This window comes from Xyrauchen texanus, chromosome 37 (genome assembly GCF_025860055.1).
Source record: "Xyrauchen texanus isolate HMW12.3.18 chromosome 37, RBS_HiC_50CHRs, whole genome shotgun sequence".
In the NCBI taxonomy this organism is placed as follows: Eukaryota; Metazoa; Chordata; class Actinopteri; order Cypriniformes; family Catostomidae; genus Xyrauchen; species Xyrauchen texanus.
Genome location: NC_068312.1, coordinates 35,635,473 through 35,654,207, shown reverse-complemented (window position 1 = coordinate 35,654,207; position 18,735 = coordinate 35,635,473). Strand labels below are relative to the sequence as shown.

Sequence of the window (18,735 nt, the reverse complement as noted above, 5' to 3'; positions counted from 1 at the left end):
AATTGTAATAGTAATTAACATTATTAATGTCCTGACTATACATTGTGATCAGTTGAATGCCACTTGGTGAATAAAAGTACCAATTTATTTCCATAAGAGCAAAATCTGTAAATGATTCCAAACGTTTGGTTGCCAGTGTGTGTGTATATATATATATATACATAATTTTTATATATATATTTTTTTTTTCAATTAATGCCAAAGCAAATGTAGTTGCCTTGCAATTTATGAAACGTATTGTTTAAAGATTTATTAATTTTGTTAAGTTCTTTGTTGTTTAAAGATCAAACTCCTCATTCATTTTTAAAATACATTTAAAAAAATTCAGCTTTCACAAGGATATGAGTAAAAAAAAAAAAAAAAAAAAAAGAGTATGCATAATTATAAGACTTCTTGAAAACTACAAAAAGTACTTTGCTTTCATATGCATAATTCTAAGGCTTATATTTTGTATAACTAAAGTATAAAGTTGGAAAGATCATCAAAGTGCTGCAGTTTAATATTCTGCACTTAATTAAAGTGTAGAAAGATAAATTAGGGGAGGGATAACAGGCAACGGAAGCTTCAAGCCGCTATTTACAGCCATACCCTACATTTCTCGAGTTGCGTTAAATAATTTTTTTATTATTATTATTATTATTTATAATTTTTTATTTTTTTGTGCACATGTGTTTTACTCAAGGGAACAATGTATAGGCCTTTAGAGTACATAAATCAACACTCTGGGTTGTGTTTGATCTCTAACCACAACAGCACAGCACCCCCAAACGAGTGATGCATGATTGCTGCTGGCCGACTATTCGCGCGACGCTCCTCAATCGCTCGCAGCGCAACACTGTAACCGGCGCGTGCAACACGTCTCTCTCACCGGTGCTGATGCTGCGAGCACTCCGTGGATTCTTACACACTCCGCATCCAGTGTCCTTCCTCATCTACAGTATGGATCGCCTGCGTCTGAAAAAACTTCTCATGTTTATGTTTCTCTCCTTTCAGAATCGCGTTTCCGATCGCGCGCGCACCTTAACGTGATCGTCTCCGGTTTTTAATGCGAATTAATCGTGGGAGTCGGTCACCTGAGATATCAACTCCGGCTTTTTTGTAGTTATGGTTTTAAAAATGACTCTCAAGCAACTCAAACGCTCATTAAACTAACGCTTTTAAATTTAGTTGCACTCAACATCACCAAAAAAAAAAAAAGCGCAGAGGAGAGATTTCTGGAGTCGCGAGCTGAATTGGTTTCTAAATATTCAACTGGAACAGAAGCTGTGCAATGGGTAAGAACATGAAGCAATGGAACATTTTCTGTTTGTTTTTGTTAAATGAACATGTTCTCGCATGAAGGTGCATAATGCATGACAAACAGTCTTTTACATTTCCCAACGGCGCATGCAAATATATGAACTTGCATCGTCTGTTGCAAATCCAATAATTATGTAATGTGTTTTGCCGTTAATTGAATATGCAATTTGCACGCATGCGTTTGTTTTTTCATGCATTTCGCTGGAAAATCAATTTTCTCAATACCTAATTTCTGTCATGTTGCATTCCACATCCCTGCTCGTTAATCACTACATGCATTCATTCATCTATTCAGATGGCAGTTTAGAGTGATATACTGCATATTGTATAGCCCAAACTGTAAAGCATCAGTGCATTAGGAATTTTAACTACTGCACTTTTCAAAAGGAGATCTTTAGAGTTATATTTATAAATATGAATATATGTTAGTAACATCATAAACATAAAAACCTTCCTTCAAACATGTCTCTGTTTGAAGTAGGTTTATGTGTTCTTCAGCTGTTTTTTTTTGTTTGTTTTTTTTTTTTTTTTGCTACATTTTTGTGGTTTTCTCATTAATAAATGGAACAAATATAAACATGTAAATGATTTACTTACAAATGCTTCTAATGTGCTGTTACCTTCCCATTAAATGCATAGAAATGCATTTCGATAAGTCTGACTCATATCACAGAGAGGCTTTTAACAGTGTAGTAATTGGTCTCTTGATGGCAGTTCGGTGGAATTTGACAGAGCTCATCAGCATGTCTTTGCTTTCTCGACTGTTGAGGACTCGGAGGTCTTCATAATACTAATTCCCTTTCATGCTTTCCATTAAAATCCACAAAGAGCTCAATCATACTTTGAGTCAGTGGCCATGTTAAAATCAGTTAAGGCTGTGCATTAGCAAGCACCTCCATCTGTGGACGCTGCAGATTTTTCATGGTTCTACCATATGAATAGAAGTCCATCTTGCAGTTACAGTCCTCAATCTGTGACCGACAGTATAGCTCACCTGGACTAATGTGGCACTTGTCCTTAAATGTACTGATGACTCATGATTAACTTTCCTAAATTGATTTTACACAATATAATTTGACTGATTTAGTGAGAGATGTCAACTGAATGCATTCATTTAGTGAAAAAGGGATTGTTCCCTTAAATTAAATAAATGATGTCATTATTTACTCACCCTCATGTTGTTCCAAACCTGTATGACTTTCTTCTGTGGAACACAAAGGGAGATTTTAGGCAAAATGTTAGTCACCATTCACTTTCATTGTATGGGAGGGGAGGGATGCTATGAAAGTAAATGGTGACGGTGGCTAACATAACATCATATTTTGTGTTTCATGGAGAAAAGAAATTCATACAGATTTGGAACAAGATGAGGGTGGGTGAATGATGACAGTTTTCTCACAGAGCTAGTCAAAAATGTAGAGTTTCAATCTAAGTTTCAGGTTGACAAAATCAGACAGAGCCAACCCGTTTAACCGGTATCACTTTACTCACAGCTGATTGGTCCAGTAACTGTTTGCGATATGTTACCCAGAATTAAACATTACCCAGAGCAGGTTAGGTGTGTAGCAGAGGTTCCCATGGCAATGAACATCAGACAAAATTGACCGGCCTTCTTGAGACTGAAAAACTAGAGTTTTGCTCACACTAAACTTAAACTTACCTGAGTAGCCTCTGAAACCGGCTTGGTGCGACAGGCCTCTGTCCATGGTCCGGATCACTTTGAGCTAAACTATGGACAAACTCTCCTTCCTTCAATCTGAGATGCAAAGTGTGCGTGTGAGGTACTTCTTAACTACTGTACATCTGAAAACCAGAGAATTCCCTTGGAACAGAAGATGGTGCTGTGCCAATAAAAATAGAAATCCTTCAACAAACATTTTAAAGATCATCTCTGAAACCGTTCTGAATCTCATCGCAAAACTGTGAAATTAAGTATGTTGACATGTTGAATAATACATTTTCACACCAAAGATATGTTAATCTAACCATACACATAATGTATGCATGAGAAAACACCAGCTGATATCTACATGCTCTATCAAGATTAATTTAATTTAATATTATTAACAAAATGCATTGTCTTAAAGACTCCAGGCAAAGAGTGTATCTGCACATATGGCACGAGTCCAAGTGCATTAGGAACATTCTGAAATTCTAGTCATGCACAAGAAACTCACTTAAATATAGTCGACTGTTTTTTGTCTGTGCATACAGCAGAACTGGCTACATTATATTCTATTCATTTGGTAGAAACATAAAGTCAACATTAAGTCACAATTGACCCCATTTCCTTTTTAATACACGTTTCTGATCATATTGTGCATAATTCATCAGTCAACATTATTCTAAAGAAAAAAAAAAAATTTTGTCTTCATATAATCTATCATGAAAATGCAATAACTTGCTTCACCACTGAAATAGCTTCTAATTCGGCTGACGCCACCAAGGCCACAAAGGCTATTTGTTAATGCCAACCAGACGTTGTTCAACCTGGTCTCGTAGAATGATGTGTACCTACATTTTTGCTAAATAATTTTTACGTGGCTCATTGTACATATCACAGGCTTTCCTGGTGAAATGAACACTTGAGGCACTACAATAACAGCGACTTTCATTCACTTTCACACAAATCACAAGTTAAACAGCAGATTATCAGTTCATAAACACTTAGTTTTCGCCCTGTTCCTCACACAATGCTATTTTAAACACTTTTACTAGCATATGAAATGTAAGGCAATCCATTTTAACATTTGCATTACATAACTAGATTTTCTAGCTTGTTCAAATGTGATAATATTGCGCAGTAGCTTAACTCAGAGCATTGCACTTGCAATGCAAATGACCAGGATGCGAGTCCTGAAGATCACACAAGTCAACAATTAAAATGACAGGATTGCTTCAGTAAATTTTTCCCTATTTTTATCTCACGTTTGCTTTTTATAACTCTATCAGTTAGGTTTAGGTTAAAGGTTTAGGGTAGGATTGGTTGGTTTTGTTCATTTAAAACTTCATACAGCATTAACCTTAAAAACCTCATCTGTTTGGGAGTCAGTTTAAATTGCTTGTAGCGCCACTCAGTGGGCATTTCACCTCAGAATTCTCACGATGCATCATTTTGCAAATATGTTGCCACCGTCATGTGATTTACATGACATCAATCTCAGTACAGAGTAAAGATGGGGTTGAATGCTTATTAATATCAGCCTCTCAGCTGACAGAATTAATTCATATAACATGACCACAATGTTTTCATCCTTTCCTCAGACAAGGTTTGGTTTGCCCAGCCTTACGGCTCTTTACATGACTTTTATTCCGATCAGATCTGTGTTTTTCTTGCGATGGAATGACAAAAACAGACTCAAAGTAAGATTAACCATGCCCTAAATGCTAAAACTCTCACGACTTTCAAAGCGCAGAAAACTCCTTGCAAGGATACTCCAGTGGGGACACCCTCTACCCTACGGATTGACAGCTTAAAAAAGAAAACTTTTGATGGTTGTTTTTGTTTTTTTTGGCTGGTGACACATTTTGTGGAATGGGAAATGGGACATCACAAGTCTGATGCTTAGACTGAAGTTAATTAACCACAAATGCCTATCATCGACCACGTGGTGGAAAGAGTACTGATTGTTTTTACTAAAGTAAAAAAACTCCTATTGAAGAAATAAATCACAAAATTATAATAGAGTACAAATAGAAGTACTGAGAAATATTATGATTCAAGTAAGAGTAAATAAGTAGTTTGCCAAAATTAATTACGTTATAAGTTACTTTATTAAAATTATATTATATATAAATATTATTCTGTATACGCTTCCACAAATACAATTTTGTTCCTGAAAGTAATTGATGCTTCCTTTCACCAAGGATGCATTAAATTGATCAAAAATACTGCCAAATCATTAATTGCAAATTATTATTACAATTTCAAATAATTGTTTTAAGTGATATTTATTCAATTTTTCCGTTGCCCATGATGGCAAACATTTACTGTGTCATCTATTCTTTACAAAAGCATTCTAAAACACTAATTTGGTACTCGAGAACTTTTTGGTATTATTAGAACACTTGAAAATGGTTTACGATTTCCATGCGAAAATCTAAATACTGTGGGTTTTCCCCCATTTGCTGAGGTATTGAGTTCTTACAAGTTGCTTTACACTTGAAAGTCAAATTTAGGTTTTAAAAATAGCCTGATAGAAAGAGATAGTTTACGGACATGTCCGTCATGTGTGTTTGTGTCTTCTATTTTAAGTTTTACATTAAACTATTATTTGTATCGTTAAGCCGGTTCTCGCCTCCTCCTTTCCATTGACTGCTTTACAATCATGTTTAGTGAAAAGTCAAAAGAAGGTCTAAATGTATGTAATTGTAACTATATCACATATTTTTTTAATAAAACATGGGAACTTGTTGTGTGGGCATTTTTTGCATCCATATTTTGAATTTCGGGGATATTTTTGTTAATTTTGGAGGCATTTTTTCCCTGAGTTAATTTCCAACACATTGGCATTGTAGCTTTCTAAAATATTTAAAAGTTTGTTTAAGACATATAGAAGCAAGTAAACAAGATATACCCACATACTGTATATGTCAAACAATATTGTGTTAATGTTTAACATAGTTAAAACATCGCCTACCTTAAAAACAAGTGAAGTTTGATTCAAAGGATAAACGTGTTCAGACGGTTCCCTCATACCTGAATGAACGGCTCCTTTCCAGAATAAAATTAAATATGCAGAAAATCACAGTATTACTGTTCTTGTATAGTGACAGGAAGTCAAGAAGAAGCTAGAGAAGAGATGACAACGGTGGCAGTTTATGAAAGCTGCTGTGCTCATGATGCTGTGCCCTGCGGGCTTCCATAGTACTACGCATTGCACGTTTTAGTTAATAAACAGATTTAACGCTTATAACTTTCTTCTTCCCAAAAATTCAGAAATATTATGTTTTTTTTTTTCTTTGTAATTGTGGTGAAAAATAACTGTCGTGAAGTTGAAAAATGTAAAAAGTACAATTATTTATTTATACTTAAAGTAGAAATATTTACTCAAGTTCTGTAACAAGAGTAGTTGTAATTCATTACTTTCCACATCTGATGGACCAACATCCTTCATGTTTAAAAGGTGCAAGTGAACGGCTAAACTTTTAAACAGAAAAATATGTAAATCTCAAAATGAATCTTTATTTAATATTAATTATTACTTTCTCAACTAACTTAACTTTGTCTCATTGATCCACATTTTTATGATGACATGGGTAACCAAGAACGTTTGCTCGAGTGATGCTGAATCTACGCCACTAAGTATAAGCACAACATAAACAAAACAATTACTGAGTACACCCTGTAGGCCAGAAACATACTATATGCAAATATGCGTATGCGAGCGCTCAGCCAACGCATGGTTGAACATACAAAACAGGCGTTCTTGCATTACTGTGGTGGTAATAGTCCTCAGTACTCAAGGGGGTGATAGTGTTACCTTCAAAAGTCAGTGCCATTTAACTGGATGTGTTATTATTCAGGTAAATTGCTAAAAATATATTGACTTTAGCTTACTTTCTAAGCAATATTCTCATCAAACATGCTCCGCCATGACAGTAGTTGACTTGAAAGAGAAAACACTGTAAAAGCGGACAGTTCAATTTAACGTTCGCTATAACGCCCCTTGTGGCAATGATGAGAATGCAAAGTTCACTTGTGTTGTGCGCTCAATTATGGACATGATTTGGAACGCAATTGCACACAAAATCAAGCTTGTGTAGAAAGATGTGTCTGCGCTCACGTACTTGCATAGAATGTGTTTCGCTCTTTAAACGCAAAGGCTGAACATGTTGAAAAACACTTGACCTTTTCCTTTTCCCATCTGGTACTTTTCTAGCTGATGTTGATAGTTGGTTTGCTCTTTTGATAAGATGACTCTCTCTTCTTGCATCAAAGATGTAATTACTCTCGTGTCCCTGAAGAACTGGACAAATGTGGCTTGTCCATCACATTTGCTTTATTTGGTTTGCTAATCTGGTGTTTTATTTTTCACACCCTTACTGCATTTCATCTTGTTCCTTAATCATCTTCTGCTGGTTCCAGTCAGGGTATTATGCTCCAAGTCAGGGGTAATGTAACACTGCAGTGTTCGTTTGAAATATCAACTTGTCTTTTTGCCAAGGGAGATGGCAGCTCTCTTTCTCTCAGGCTGTCATTTTGTCCTGATGTCCAAAGCCCTGTTAATGGCCTTTGGAACTGCAGAAACATGGACGTGACTCTCCTAAAATGTCAGCCTCTCAAATATTGAGCTGGAATAACATATATGTTGGATGAAAAGTTAACAGAGTTAATAGAGAGTTATCTATTACTAATGTACTAATCTAATCATGTTTTTTCATTTATTAGATCACAACTATGGTCTACATAAAGAGTGAGATGGGTGTTGTTAATTTAATGGGTTGCACTATAAAGGAATAGTCCACACAAAAATAGAAATTGTTATTTACTCACATTTATGGCATTCCAAACCCATATGCCATTATTTTTTCCAATTAAAGTAGTCCATATGACTTGAAGCCAAATGGTAACATTTTGTAAGGAACAAACTGAAATAAAAGTTATTCAATGATAATATTTCCCTTCTGGTCTGGTGTCATTAATACAAAACATCTCATGATGAAACGTCATGATGTCAAACCTGTGCTATAGGCACCAAATCTTATCTTTTATAGGCACATAGACTACTTTTATGGTGCTTTCTGAATTGTGTTTTTGTCCTTTTTTAAGCTTGGCAGACATGGTCAGTATGCTGTATGGATTGTTTTATCGAAAAGAGCTGCTTCATAATTCTCCTAAAAAAACAAATGACATGAGGGTGAGTACATAACAGAATGGGTTTCAAATGACATGAGGGTGAGTAAATGACAGAATTTTCCTTATGTCTTTAAAATTCCTGTCTTATCTAACTGCGTCAACCAAATTCGCATAAACTTAACATCAAGCAAGAGAACATTTTCCAAATCCATAAAGCAGCCCAATACTCATACGAGAAAGATTAATAAACATTTATTTTGTTTGTTGTTTATTTGTGATGTCTAATTCCATTGCATTTGGATGCCAAACCTCATCATCTCTCCAAGCTTATGGAATGGAAGCCAAAAGATGTGGCGTGTAGCGCTATTGCAACACAAAATGCAACATATGTCGTATTGAATTGCAAGTGCAGCAGTGCTCGAACTGATGGGGAGGGGGGTGATCTGGGACCCCCCATAAGGCGTTAGGGACCCCCCATAAGAAAATATAGATTAAGAGGGTCCCCAAGATACTTATATTTGAGTCAAAATAATAATGACAAACCTGATTAAATTCATGCTGTGGATATGGTGAATTAATTATTTACAATCGTTTTTATTCAGTTTGTTTATAGGCTAGTTGTCATGTCTCTTTAAAATGTAAACGCCCCGCCCCACATCTAAAGACTGCTAAGCGCATGACATCGTTGACTGCTTGCTCGGCACCGCTCCGATGAAGCTAACTTTAGCTAAAAAAATTGAGAATAATAAACTTCCACTCGCAGTCGGGAAGAGAAAATTTCTTATTGAATTTTTTGAGGGGTAATTTTCTCACTCTCTCTCTCTCTCTCTCTCTCTCTCTCTCTCTCTCTCTATATATATATATATATATATATATATCTTTCTACTATCCACTCCATGTCAGGGCTTTTGTATTCCTTGCATAAATTGGAAACATTTAGGCTTACTCATCTACCTGTTTTGCCTGCTCGCGCTTCCCAGAGCATTAAAGAGCCACACTGGATGCTCGTTAGTGGAGTGTTTGGTGTGCTTTAAAAAAATACTTACTCTCTATGCACTCATGGAAGGACACTTTATCTTAAGTTTTCCTGGATGTTATTTGAGTTTCAGATTGGACTTCAGATAAGTGTTTTTTACGAGTGCTGTTTATATTGAAAGAGACTTTCCTTGTTTGATTCCTGACTGATATTTCTCAATTTTCCTAGAATATTCACTCAACTTCTTCAAAGTTATATTTTGGAACTACTACGTTTATTCCTACCTGCATTGAGAAACATGTTATGTTCAGTTGTGGGCAAAGAGAGTTTATACCTATCCTGAGTATGCATTTCTGTTTGAGTTTCATTCCTCATTTGAGATTTTCGTTATCCCTGCTTCTGAAGATATTTGATGCTTACCTGTGATGCTTACCTGTCCTGAGTTCTGTTCTAATCCAAGGAGATGTTGATGATACTCGCTAATGAATACTTACCTGTCCTGAGTTCTGGTTTATGTGTTCACACACTGGTTCCTGAAATTACCTTGACGTCTGTTATGGATGAATCCTGAGTTGACTTTTGAGAATCTCCTGTGGACATGCCTATGTTAAACTTATGAACTATTCTAAAGACCGTATCCTGTTTGCCCAGTTGACCTGAACTCTTTGAATAAAGCTCCTGCACCTGGGTTCATACCTAACCTCCTCTCTATAGTATCATTACAGCCTGATAGTATTTTGCCAATACTTTTGCTACTATTTAAGTAATAAAGGTCCATAAACATGTCCTTTGGAGGTTCCTGACTGCTCCTTTATCTGAGACATTATCAAATGTATATTCCTGTGACACTGCTGAATCTGACAGTGATACCGTCCCATGAGTCTGGAAGCCATCTGATTGTTTTTGAGCCCTTTCAATGTATTTTGAAGTCCCATGCATTTACAGTTCTTCAAGTGCCTTTATGTAGTCCCCTGGTGTATTTGCCATAGTTGCCCTTTTGGGTCTGCTGCTTTGTCACTCTCTAAATCCAGTATTACTTGGAGTAAGCCATTTAAAAGAGAATAGTAGCTTATCTTTCTTTGTTATTTAACATTGGACTGAAAATTTGCCTGTTCTTTTATGTAAGCCTTTTATGTAGTTACCATGGTGGTTACTATAGACCTTATTCACTGTTGTGACATACAGAATTTGTGAATGAAACCGGAATGTATACGGTGGCCCAGGGGTGCACAACACAACAATTAGCAAAGCAATTAAAAGTTGAAAACATGGGGGCCTGGGTAGTTCAGCGAGAAAAGGTGCTGGCTACCACCCCTGGAGTCACGAGTTCGAATCCAGGGTGTGCTGAGTGACTCCAGCCAGGTCTCATAAGCCAACAAATTGGCCCGGTTGCTAGGGAGGGTAGAGTCACATGGGGTAACCTCCTCATGGTCGCTATAATGTGGTTCGCTCTCGGTGGGGAACGTGGGGAGTTATGTATGGATGTCACGGTGGATGGCATGAAGCCTCCACACGTGCTATGTCTCCGCGGTAACGCGCTCAACAAGCCACGTGATAAGATGCGTGGGTTGACGGTCTCAGACGTGGAGGTAACTCTGAAAACACATCAAAATTAAGACAACACTTTGAAACTAAGCCACAACACAAAGTTATCAGAAAAGAAAAGGCTTTATTTTGCTGTGTTGTGGCATAATTTCTTTGTGCTGTGGTTTATTTCCATTGTGTTTTCAGCTTTTATTTGCGTAGCTAATTTAGTTGAGCTGTGCACCCCTGGGCCACCGTAGGTATGGACATTTCTAGTAATTTTTTACTGTACTTTTTGAGTACTCAATTACTTAAAATTTTGAAATAAGTTCAACCTTCAACCTTTGAACCTGGTGTACTTTAAAACAAAAAAAGAGCACTATGCATAAACAACATCATAGATTCAAAAATAAAAAGAAAACAAAACGAATTTGCCCATAAACACCTACATTCCAAGTTTTCTGAAGAGAATCACTTTAAATAATGACAGAATTAATTTTTTTGTGGCAACTCTCCTTTAACGACATCATGCAAGACTGTAACAGAAAGATTTAGGTAAGAGAAGCAGTTTCATTGTTGCCCGCAGCAGGCAAAGGTGCAAAGGAAAACCTAACAGCAATATTCAATAATTTAATAATGCTTAAAGGGATAGTTCACCCAAAAATGAAAAGTCTTAATTTACTCATGCTCATATTGTTCCAAACCTGTATGACTTTCTTTATTCCGTGGAGCAAAATGAGATGTGAGGAAGAATGTTTGCATCAGTCACCATTCACTTTCATTACATCATTTTATTTTTATATATTGAATGGTGACTGAGGCTGTCAGTCCATAACATTCTGCCTAACATCTCCTTTTGTGTTCCATGGAAGAAATTAAGTCATACAGGTTTGGGGTGACATGAAAGAAAGTAAATGAACAGAATTATAATTTTGGGGATGAACTATCCCTTTAAGATTACACATACAAAACACAACTTTTACATTCAAATTCACAGCATAAAGGGAAAAGGGGCACTGAGAACAACACACGACAACAATAGTGCAAATAATACAGAAAGTAAATCAGAAAAGATTATGGTGGCATATTGAATTATTTTTTCATGCCGTGGTGCATGCTGGGAAACAGAGTCCAGAATCCACAGGGAGGCATTAATATGGCTGAGTGATTAACAAGAAAAATTACAAATAGCACTCATTGTCAAAAAGGATGCCAACCCCTGTCCTAGAAGCAAACCTATCCATTTCCCAGCGGGAGCGGCACTTTCATTATCACTTTCGCTTTATCTCCAATTAAGAGAATATGCAGTATTAATGGCTCATATAATTACTTACATAATGTTGTCTTCTGAGGCAGCAATATAAGACACTAGGGAAAACAAAATGTCTCCTTGTTTGTGCCGTCTTGCGTCCAAAGAATTACCGCATTCTTACGGGTCTTTTGCCATTAAGACCATGCCACTAATGATGTCTGCTGCTAAGGACAGCAATGTGCCTCCTATGCCATCTCTGCACCGATAACGAGTCAGCAGGAGATGGGTGACTGGCCTTTAGACACAAAATGAAACATATTTACAGTACCAATAGGACACCATTATATAAAATGTATGACTTTGTAGCACGTTTGGTATGCCCCATTGGTGTTGCACATCTCTTCTTGTTATAGCAGCAAAGCACCAGCGGGAAAAATATTTTTCACATGTTCTTTGCTAATGATACAAGTACATTTTGGGACGAATGACTCTAATGTTGCCTTCCCTCACACTTAATTGAGTGCAGAGTCTAAGCTGCATTTAGTATTTGGCTGCCTTGAGCCACGTAGAATGTGAAGGAAAGCTATTTTTAATGTCTGCTAGTTGGGGGTGGAAAAGTAGTAGCGAACTGTTCCAAGCGTATGCACATGTTAGATATATGTAGATTAGCTCTGCTCTGATAAGTGCCGCTCATTATTGATTCCCATTCATATAAAACACTCCATTCTCTTTTCTCTCGCATTCATTTTGGCCTCAAACTGGGGTACATTAAAAGCTGTTGGGCTGAATGATAGATAATTCCACTCCAGTCGTCGTATTCAATTAGGAGGTCCACCGTGCATTTTTAGATTTAATGCATTATGTCTGGATTACTTGAAAACCGTGTGCCATACTTTACAGGATGTTCCTAATCTATCTCTGTCATGAATCATTTATCTTGATGATAAAAGGTGTGGTAGGGTGTTAGTTGGAAATGCAGAACTGGTTCAGTTTATATATATATATATATATATATATATATATATATATATATATATATATATATATATATATAAACATGTATTTTTAACATTTCTATATACACCTAATGGAGCCTATTCATTAAATCAAATATAAAATATTCAAAATTATTTCAAACTTTTTTCTGTGCTGTTTCGTCATAAAAAAATATTTTTATATTCATGGAATATACTGTACATTATTACATAGGGATGTTATACTGTATACCATGTATATATAATTTTATTATTTTGATTATACCAGCAAATATACAGTATCTGCAATATCAACACCCCTCCTTAGTTTTAAATAATTACATTTCTTAACTGTTCATGCATTTACCCTTAACTGCTTGTTATTAATTCCTTTTCATATACCTTTGCTTCTTAAATTGTGTTGAAAATTCAGAAATTCCACTTACTGTTTATGAAAACAATGGTGAAATATTTCAACCCTAAATTGCAATTTTCCCAAAATTCACACCAAACTAAATATGCATATAAACCATCATTTTTTATAACCAGTGGCTTCATAAAAACACTTTCAAGGAAGAGATTTTCTTCTATAAATATTAATGCTTGGGTCTCTGAGCCAATTTTTTGGTCTGATCTGTTTAAATCTGAAATGTTCTCATCATTTGGCAACAGACTGCAGAGTGCACTAAACGTAAAAAGAAAAGGATGTCATATTTTCAAATATTTTTTTCTCAAAAGTACCAGTATAATCATTAATGGAGTAGATAGAGGAATAGAATCACTAAAAGGAAATTTGGAAGCACAATTGTTACAATTCCTTACTATTCCCATCCCTAGATGGAAGCGCTGCATTGTGGCAAATGGATATGCTCACACACATACACCTGCAAACTTGTGCTCTCTTGGGAGAATGTTAGAACTGACCTGAAATGTTGTCTGTCTGTGTTCTGTCTGTCTCTCTCCGCAGGGCCCTTACTATGGGAAGGGCGCCTGTCATGTTTTCTTCTCCATGCTTCTGTTCTCCTGCTGCTCAGCAACGGGGAGCGGATGTGCCCAGGGAGTTGCCGCTGCGAGGGCAAGATTGTTTACTGTGAGTCTGGCGCCTTTCAAGACGTCCCAGAGAACATCTCCCTGGGGTGCCAGGGTCTATCCCTGCGGTACAACAGCCTCCTGGAGTTGCTACCCTATCAATTTGCTCACCTCAACCAGCTGGTGTGGCTCTACCTGGACCACAATTCCATCAGTATAGTGGAAAGACTGGCCTTCCAGGGGCTTCGTCGGCTAAAGGAACTAATTTTGAGCTCTAACAAGATCATGCAGTTGCAAAACAACACCTTTGAGACTGTTCCAAACTTGCGAAACCTCGACCTGTCCTACAATCAGTTGCAGGACTTGAGGCCGGGGCATTTTCACGGGCTTCGCAAACTTCAGAACCTTCACCTCCGATCCAACAATATCAAAAGCATTCCTGTCCGTACCTTTATGGAATGTAGGAGCCTTGAGTTTCTAGATTTGGGTTACAATCGTCTACGGACCATAACTCGTACGACCTTTCTGGGACTGCTCAGGGTGACTGAATTGCACCTTGAACACAATCAATTTTCCCGGATTAACTTTTTCCTTTTTCCACGCCTCTTAAACCTCCAGGCTCTTTATCTGCAATGGAATCGCATACGTTCAATTGTCCAGGGATCACCTTGGACTTGGCACACCTTGCAGAAATTGGATCTATCAGGCAATGAGATTCAAGTTTTAGATCCTGCCATTTTTAGGTGCTTGCCCAACTTGCACACTCTCAATTTAGAGTCTAACAAGATCAGCAATGTGTCCCAGGAAGTGGTATCATCATGGATCTCCATTAGCACAATCAACCTGGCAGGAAATGTATGGGACTGCAGCTCAAGTATCTGCCCTCTGGTGTCTTGGCTGAGAAACTTCAGGGGTACAAGAGATGCCAGCATTATATGCAGCACTCCTAAATCCCTTCAGGGAGAAAAAGTCATGGACACTGTCAAGAACAAATCAGTATGCGAGGAGATATTCACTGTGGAACCAACCGCAGATCTAACTTTTCTTTTGACTACCACTATGACAACTCTCTATGTGACAATGCCACCTACAACAACCTCTACAACAACCCCATCCACCACAATTAGACAACTTTCCCAAGTCACCCAAGTACAAAGACACACCCCGAAGATTTTATTCACCGATCAGTTCGACAAAGAATTACTCCCACCCATTCCAACACCCAGCCGCTTACCGTTCACTCCAGAACCAGAGTTTGAGCACATGACCTTCCACAAGATCATCGCCGGCAGCGTTGCACTATTCCTCTCGGTGTCATTGATCCTGTTGGTGATTTATGTGTCGTGGCGTCGCTACCCCAACAGCATGAGCCAACTCCAACAGCACTCCATCCGACGCAAATGCAGGAAAAAGACTCAAGAGCCCGAGCACAACATCAACTCCCAACTTCAAGAGTATTATCTGAGCTACAACCATGCCAATGCAGAGACCATGGACTCTTTGGTTAACGGGGCATGCACCTGCACCATCTCGGGCTCCAGAGAGTGCGAGGTATGACCTACCGCTAACAAAACGCATTCTCTGCACCGGGGAGTCAGAGGTAAACTTTTCTAAGAGCATGACTGCCGGTACAACTACATACTGTATCTTCCTTCTTATTCCCCTATCAGTCCTTTGATCAACATCTTTGAAATGCTCACAATGATTTGCATGATTAAAGAAATAGTTCACCCAAAAATATAGATTTCATTATTTACTCACCCTCATATAGTTCCAAGTTTTTCTGAGGAATATAAGAGAATTTTGAAAAAAATGTCACAACCACATCTGTCAAAACTAATATGAACAAAAAAATGCAAGTACTGAAGTACTCCACAAAGTATGTATTGTGGTCTATAGCCAGGGGTTAAATTGGGCCGGAACGGCGTTCCGTCGCCTTCGATTACAAAATGAAAAGAATTGCTTGTTAGTCAATCGATTCCATTACTTGTATTCTCCGCTGTGTTTTTTGTTTCATCCATTTGGCACATTCCATCTCTCATTAGCAAGTGTACTTGTTCAAAAAAGTGCATTATGCGTCACTAATGAGGCAACATACTCGAGAGCGGCACGAGACTGCGTGCCACCGCAATCAGACACGCATTCTGCTTCAGTATTACGCCATGGTCCGATCTTTGATTAATAGAAATCACGTAATATGATGTAAACTGATATGCAGTAGCGATTTTGTTTATTAAAAAGCTGTATTCACAAAAGGGTTTTGAATCCAAAGTGACCTCAAAATAGTTAAAAAAGACCATTCAGCCAACACACTGTAAAAGGTTTCACTGTTATTTGTATATTTATGTGTGTACTCCATTTTTGTTGATTCAGCATTTATTTTTATTACGTGTGTATTGTTTGTTTTTCCCTCTAGCAAATACAGGCTACACACCATAGTGAAGAATTTTAAACTTTAGAATTTATTGCAAATGTTTTCAATACAAATAATATTATCAGAATAACCATCTGATTAAAAAGGTAGTTGTGTAGAAAGTGTTTGATTCCCTTGTTTAGAACAATGTGCATTTACTTTTAAATTGTTACATAATTAGATATAAGTTTAGCTATAAGATGACCCCAACCTAGTGTAGAAACAAGGTAAACTTGTTCCAGCTGTCCTCAAATTTTTATAAAATGAATAAAATACATTTGATATTTTTGTCATCTAATGTAAAACACTAAAGAAAATATTAAATGTAAATATGTAATTGTTTCACAATTTTTAAGGACATACATAAATTAGGGATGGGCGATATGACCAAAATCTTATTTAACAATATCACTCATTTTATATCACATTAATGATGTATATCATGATAGAGTTAAATAAAAATAAATAAAAAATCTATCAAAAAAAATTGGTTTATACATTAAATAACCATATTGTAATACATATTTTTGAAAAATCCAGTCACTGAATTAAATACTTTATAAATGAAAACTATTTCCTCTTATATAATTTTCTCTTAATTTGGAATTTGACAAACCTAGTCAGTTGAACAAAAAAAAAGAGAAGAAACTTAGTAGTAATCATTCTTACCACAGTGCTAAACTTCATATTTCAGTCTAATGTTGTTGACTAATATTATTATTATTATTATTATTATTATTATTATTATTATTATTATTAAAACACTTAATTAGGCTCTTAATGGTTTGAGCATCTTTGTAGACAATATTTGAATATCTGAAAGCAAAGCTGGTTCGTTTTCTAATGTCTAACATCCTTCAAACTGAATTTTAATAAGAGCGATGATGTGTAGTTTAAAAAAATCTAAAAGTAGCACAAGTGTCTGTGGAGCCTAATCTGGAAGCCTGCTGGACTCGCACGCACTTTCATACTTCATAGATAGCACACGCAAATATCACATGAAACACACACACGTGTCTGATGAGAAACATATACATAACGCAAGATTAGTGTCATTGAATTTTGGCGGCCCAAAATTTAGCTTGATGTAAATGATGACAGGACATTCATTTTTGGGAGAACGATTCCTTTAAATTGGATTAGAGCTGTGGCGAAGTGGGTAGTGCATGTTCTCACAATATGTAAGTGTACATAAGTGTGCTCATGGGCTCAGGTTTGAACCTGCCCTGTCTCTATTTTGTATTGTCCCGTATTATACAAAAAGCAAACACAAAAAATATTTATAAAATTGAATTCACTACAAGTTCAAAGAATTGACATTCTAATCTTTGTATGTTTTGTTACCGTGCAGACTGGTCATTAATGTGGATAAGTTGTAAATACGTTCACCCTGTGACCATCCTAGCAGCTTGTTCGATGCTACAACACTTTTAAGTGCTTTATAATTGGCTCTATATTTCTAACCTCATGGTCTTGCTGAATAAAACTCAGAGCAAAGTAATGTCATCCTTAGTTGCCTTACAGTAATAAATCCTTTGTGACATAAAAAACTAAACAATCACAATGGTATTACTGTGTGCCATTATTATCAGCCACATGTTCATCATGGAACATAAAAGAACTGACAGCCTTAACCCTTGTGTGACCTTCGGGACATTTTTGTCTTTTTCATTTTTGTTTTTTCTATCATTTTGGCAGTGTTAATGCCAGCGGCATACATTTTTGCCAAAGGTGTGTATTTTTAGGTGGATTTTGATATTTCAACCTCAGTTCCTATAATACATCTATCATACACTGTGTACACAAAATAGTTACACTCAGGACCTTCAGGACAAAAATGTCCACATTGAAACCCATTAAAGCTGCAATATTTTATCAAAGTGCCATTAAAGCATAAAATCATGGATTTTATGATATTATGTTTTCATTCTGGAGCCCTGGCTTCAAAATTAAAAATATTAATAATTTCCACCAGATGGCACTATTTTTCTCATGTTTAGCCTGTGGAGCAAATACATGCTTTTCCTCTATTTTCTGTTTGTAGCTAAAATTGTGTGGGTGTGCTGGTATGGATGTCAGAGTGTGTTTTAAAAGTGTATTGACAAATTTGTGTGTGTGTGTGAAAAAAACCAACAGTGGCATTATGTAAACAAACTGGCATTTAAAGGGTTCAAATCCTGAAATTGAATGACTATTTGGTAGTTATGATCAGGACTGATGTTGGTTAAAAAACAAGTCAGTGAAAGTGGAAAATAATATTAATATATAATATTTTTATGGGAGTTTTTTGACGCAGACATTTTTGTCCTCTAAGATACTGTTTTGTTTTTTTAAATCTGAAACTGCACAAAAAATAATATTGCATCAAAATCTATTTTGTTGCTAATAATTGACATATCCCAGACTGGGATAATCCCCCAAAAACCTTCCCCTTATCATTTAGTATATGGAAAATAACATGTTTTTTTT

The 18,735-nt window shown here is 36.5% G+C and overlaps 1 protein-coding gene across 2 annotated transcripts in view; it reads left to right on the top strand.

Moving 5' to 3' along the window:
• Window positions 1–1,172: 1,172 nt before the first annotated feature.
• lrrtm4l2 (leucine rich repeat transmembrane neuronal 4 like 2) overlaps window positions 1,173–18,735 on the top strand; it is a 35,245-nt gene continuing 17,682 nt past the window's right edge. The window contains exons 1-3 of one of the 2 annotated variants that reach the window (XM_052109238.1): window positions 1,173–1,274; window positions 13,792–14,979; window positions 15,061–15,453. In XM_052109238.1, the coding sequence (XP_051965198.1) occupies window positions 1,271–1,274; window positions 13,792–14,979; window positions 15,061–15,410 (1,542 nt within the window). In that variant the 5' untranslated portion in view covers window positions 1,173–1,270 and the 3' untranslated portion in view covers window positions 15,411–15,453. Of the gene's footprint in view, window positions 1,275–13,791; window positions 15,454–18,735 lie in introns of both variants that reach the window. The other variant, XM_052109237.1, reaches the window with a different exon arrangement.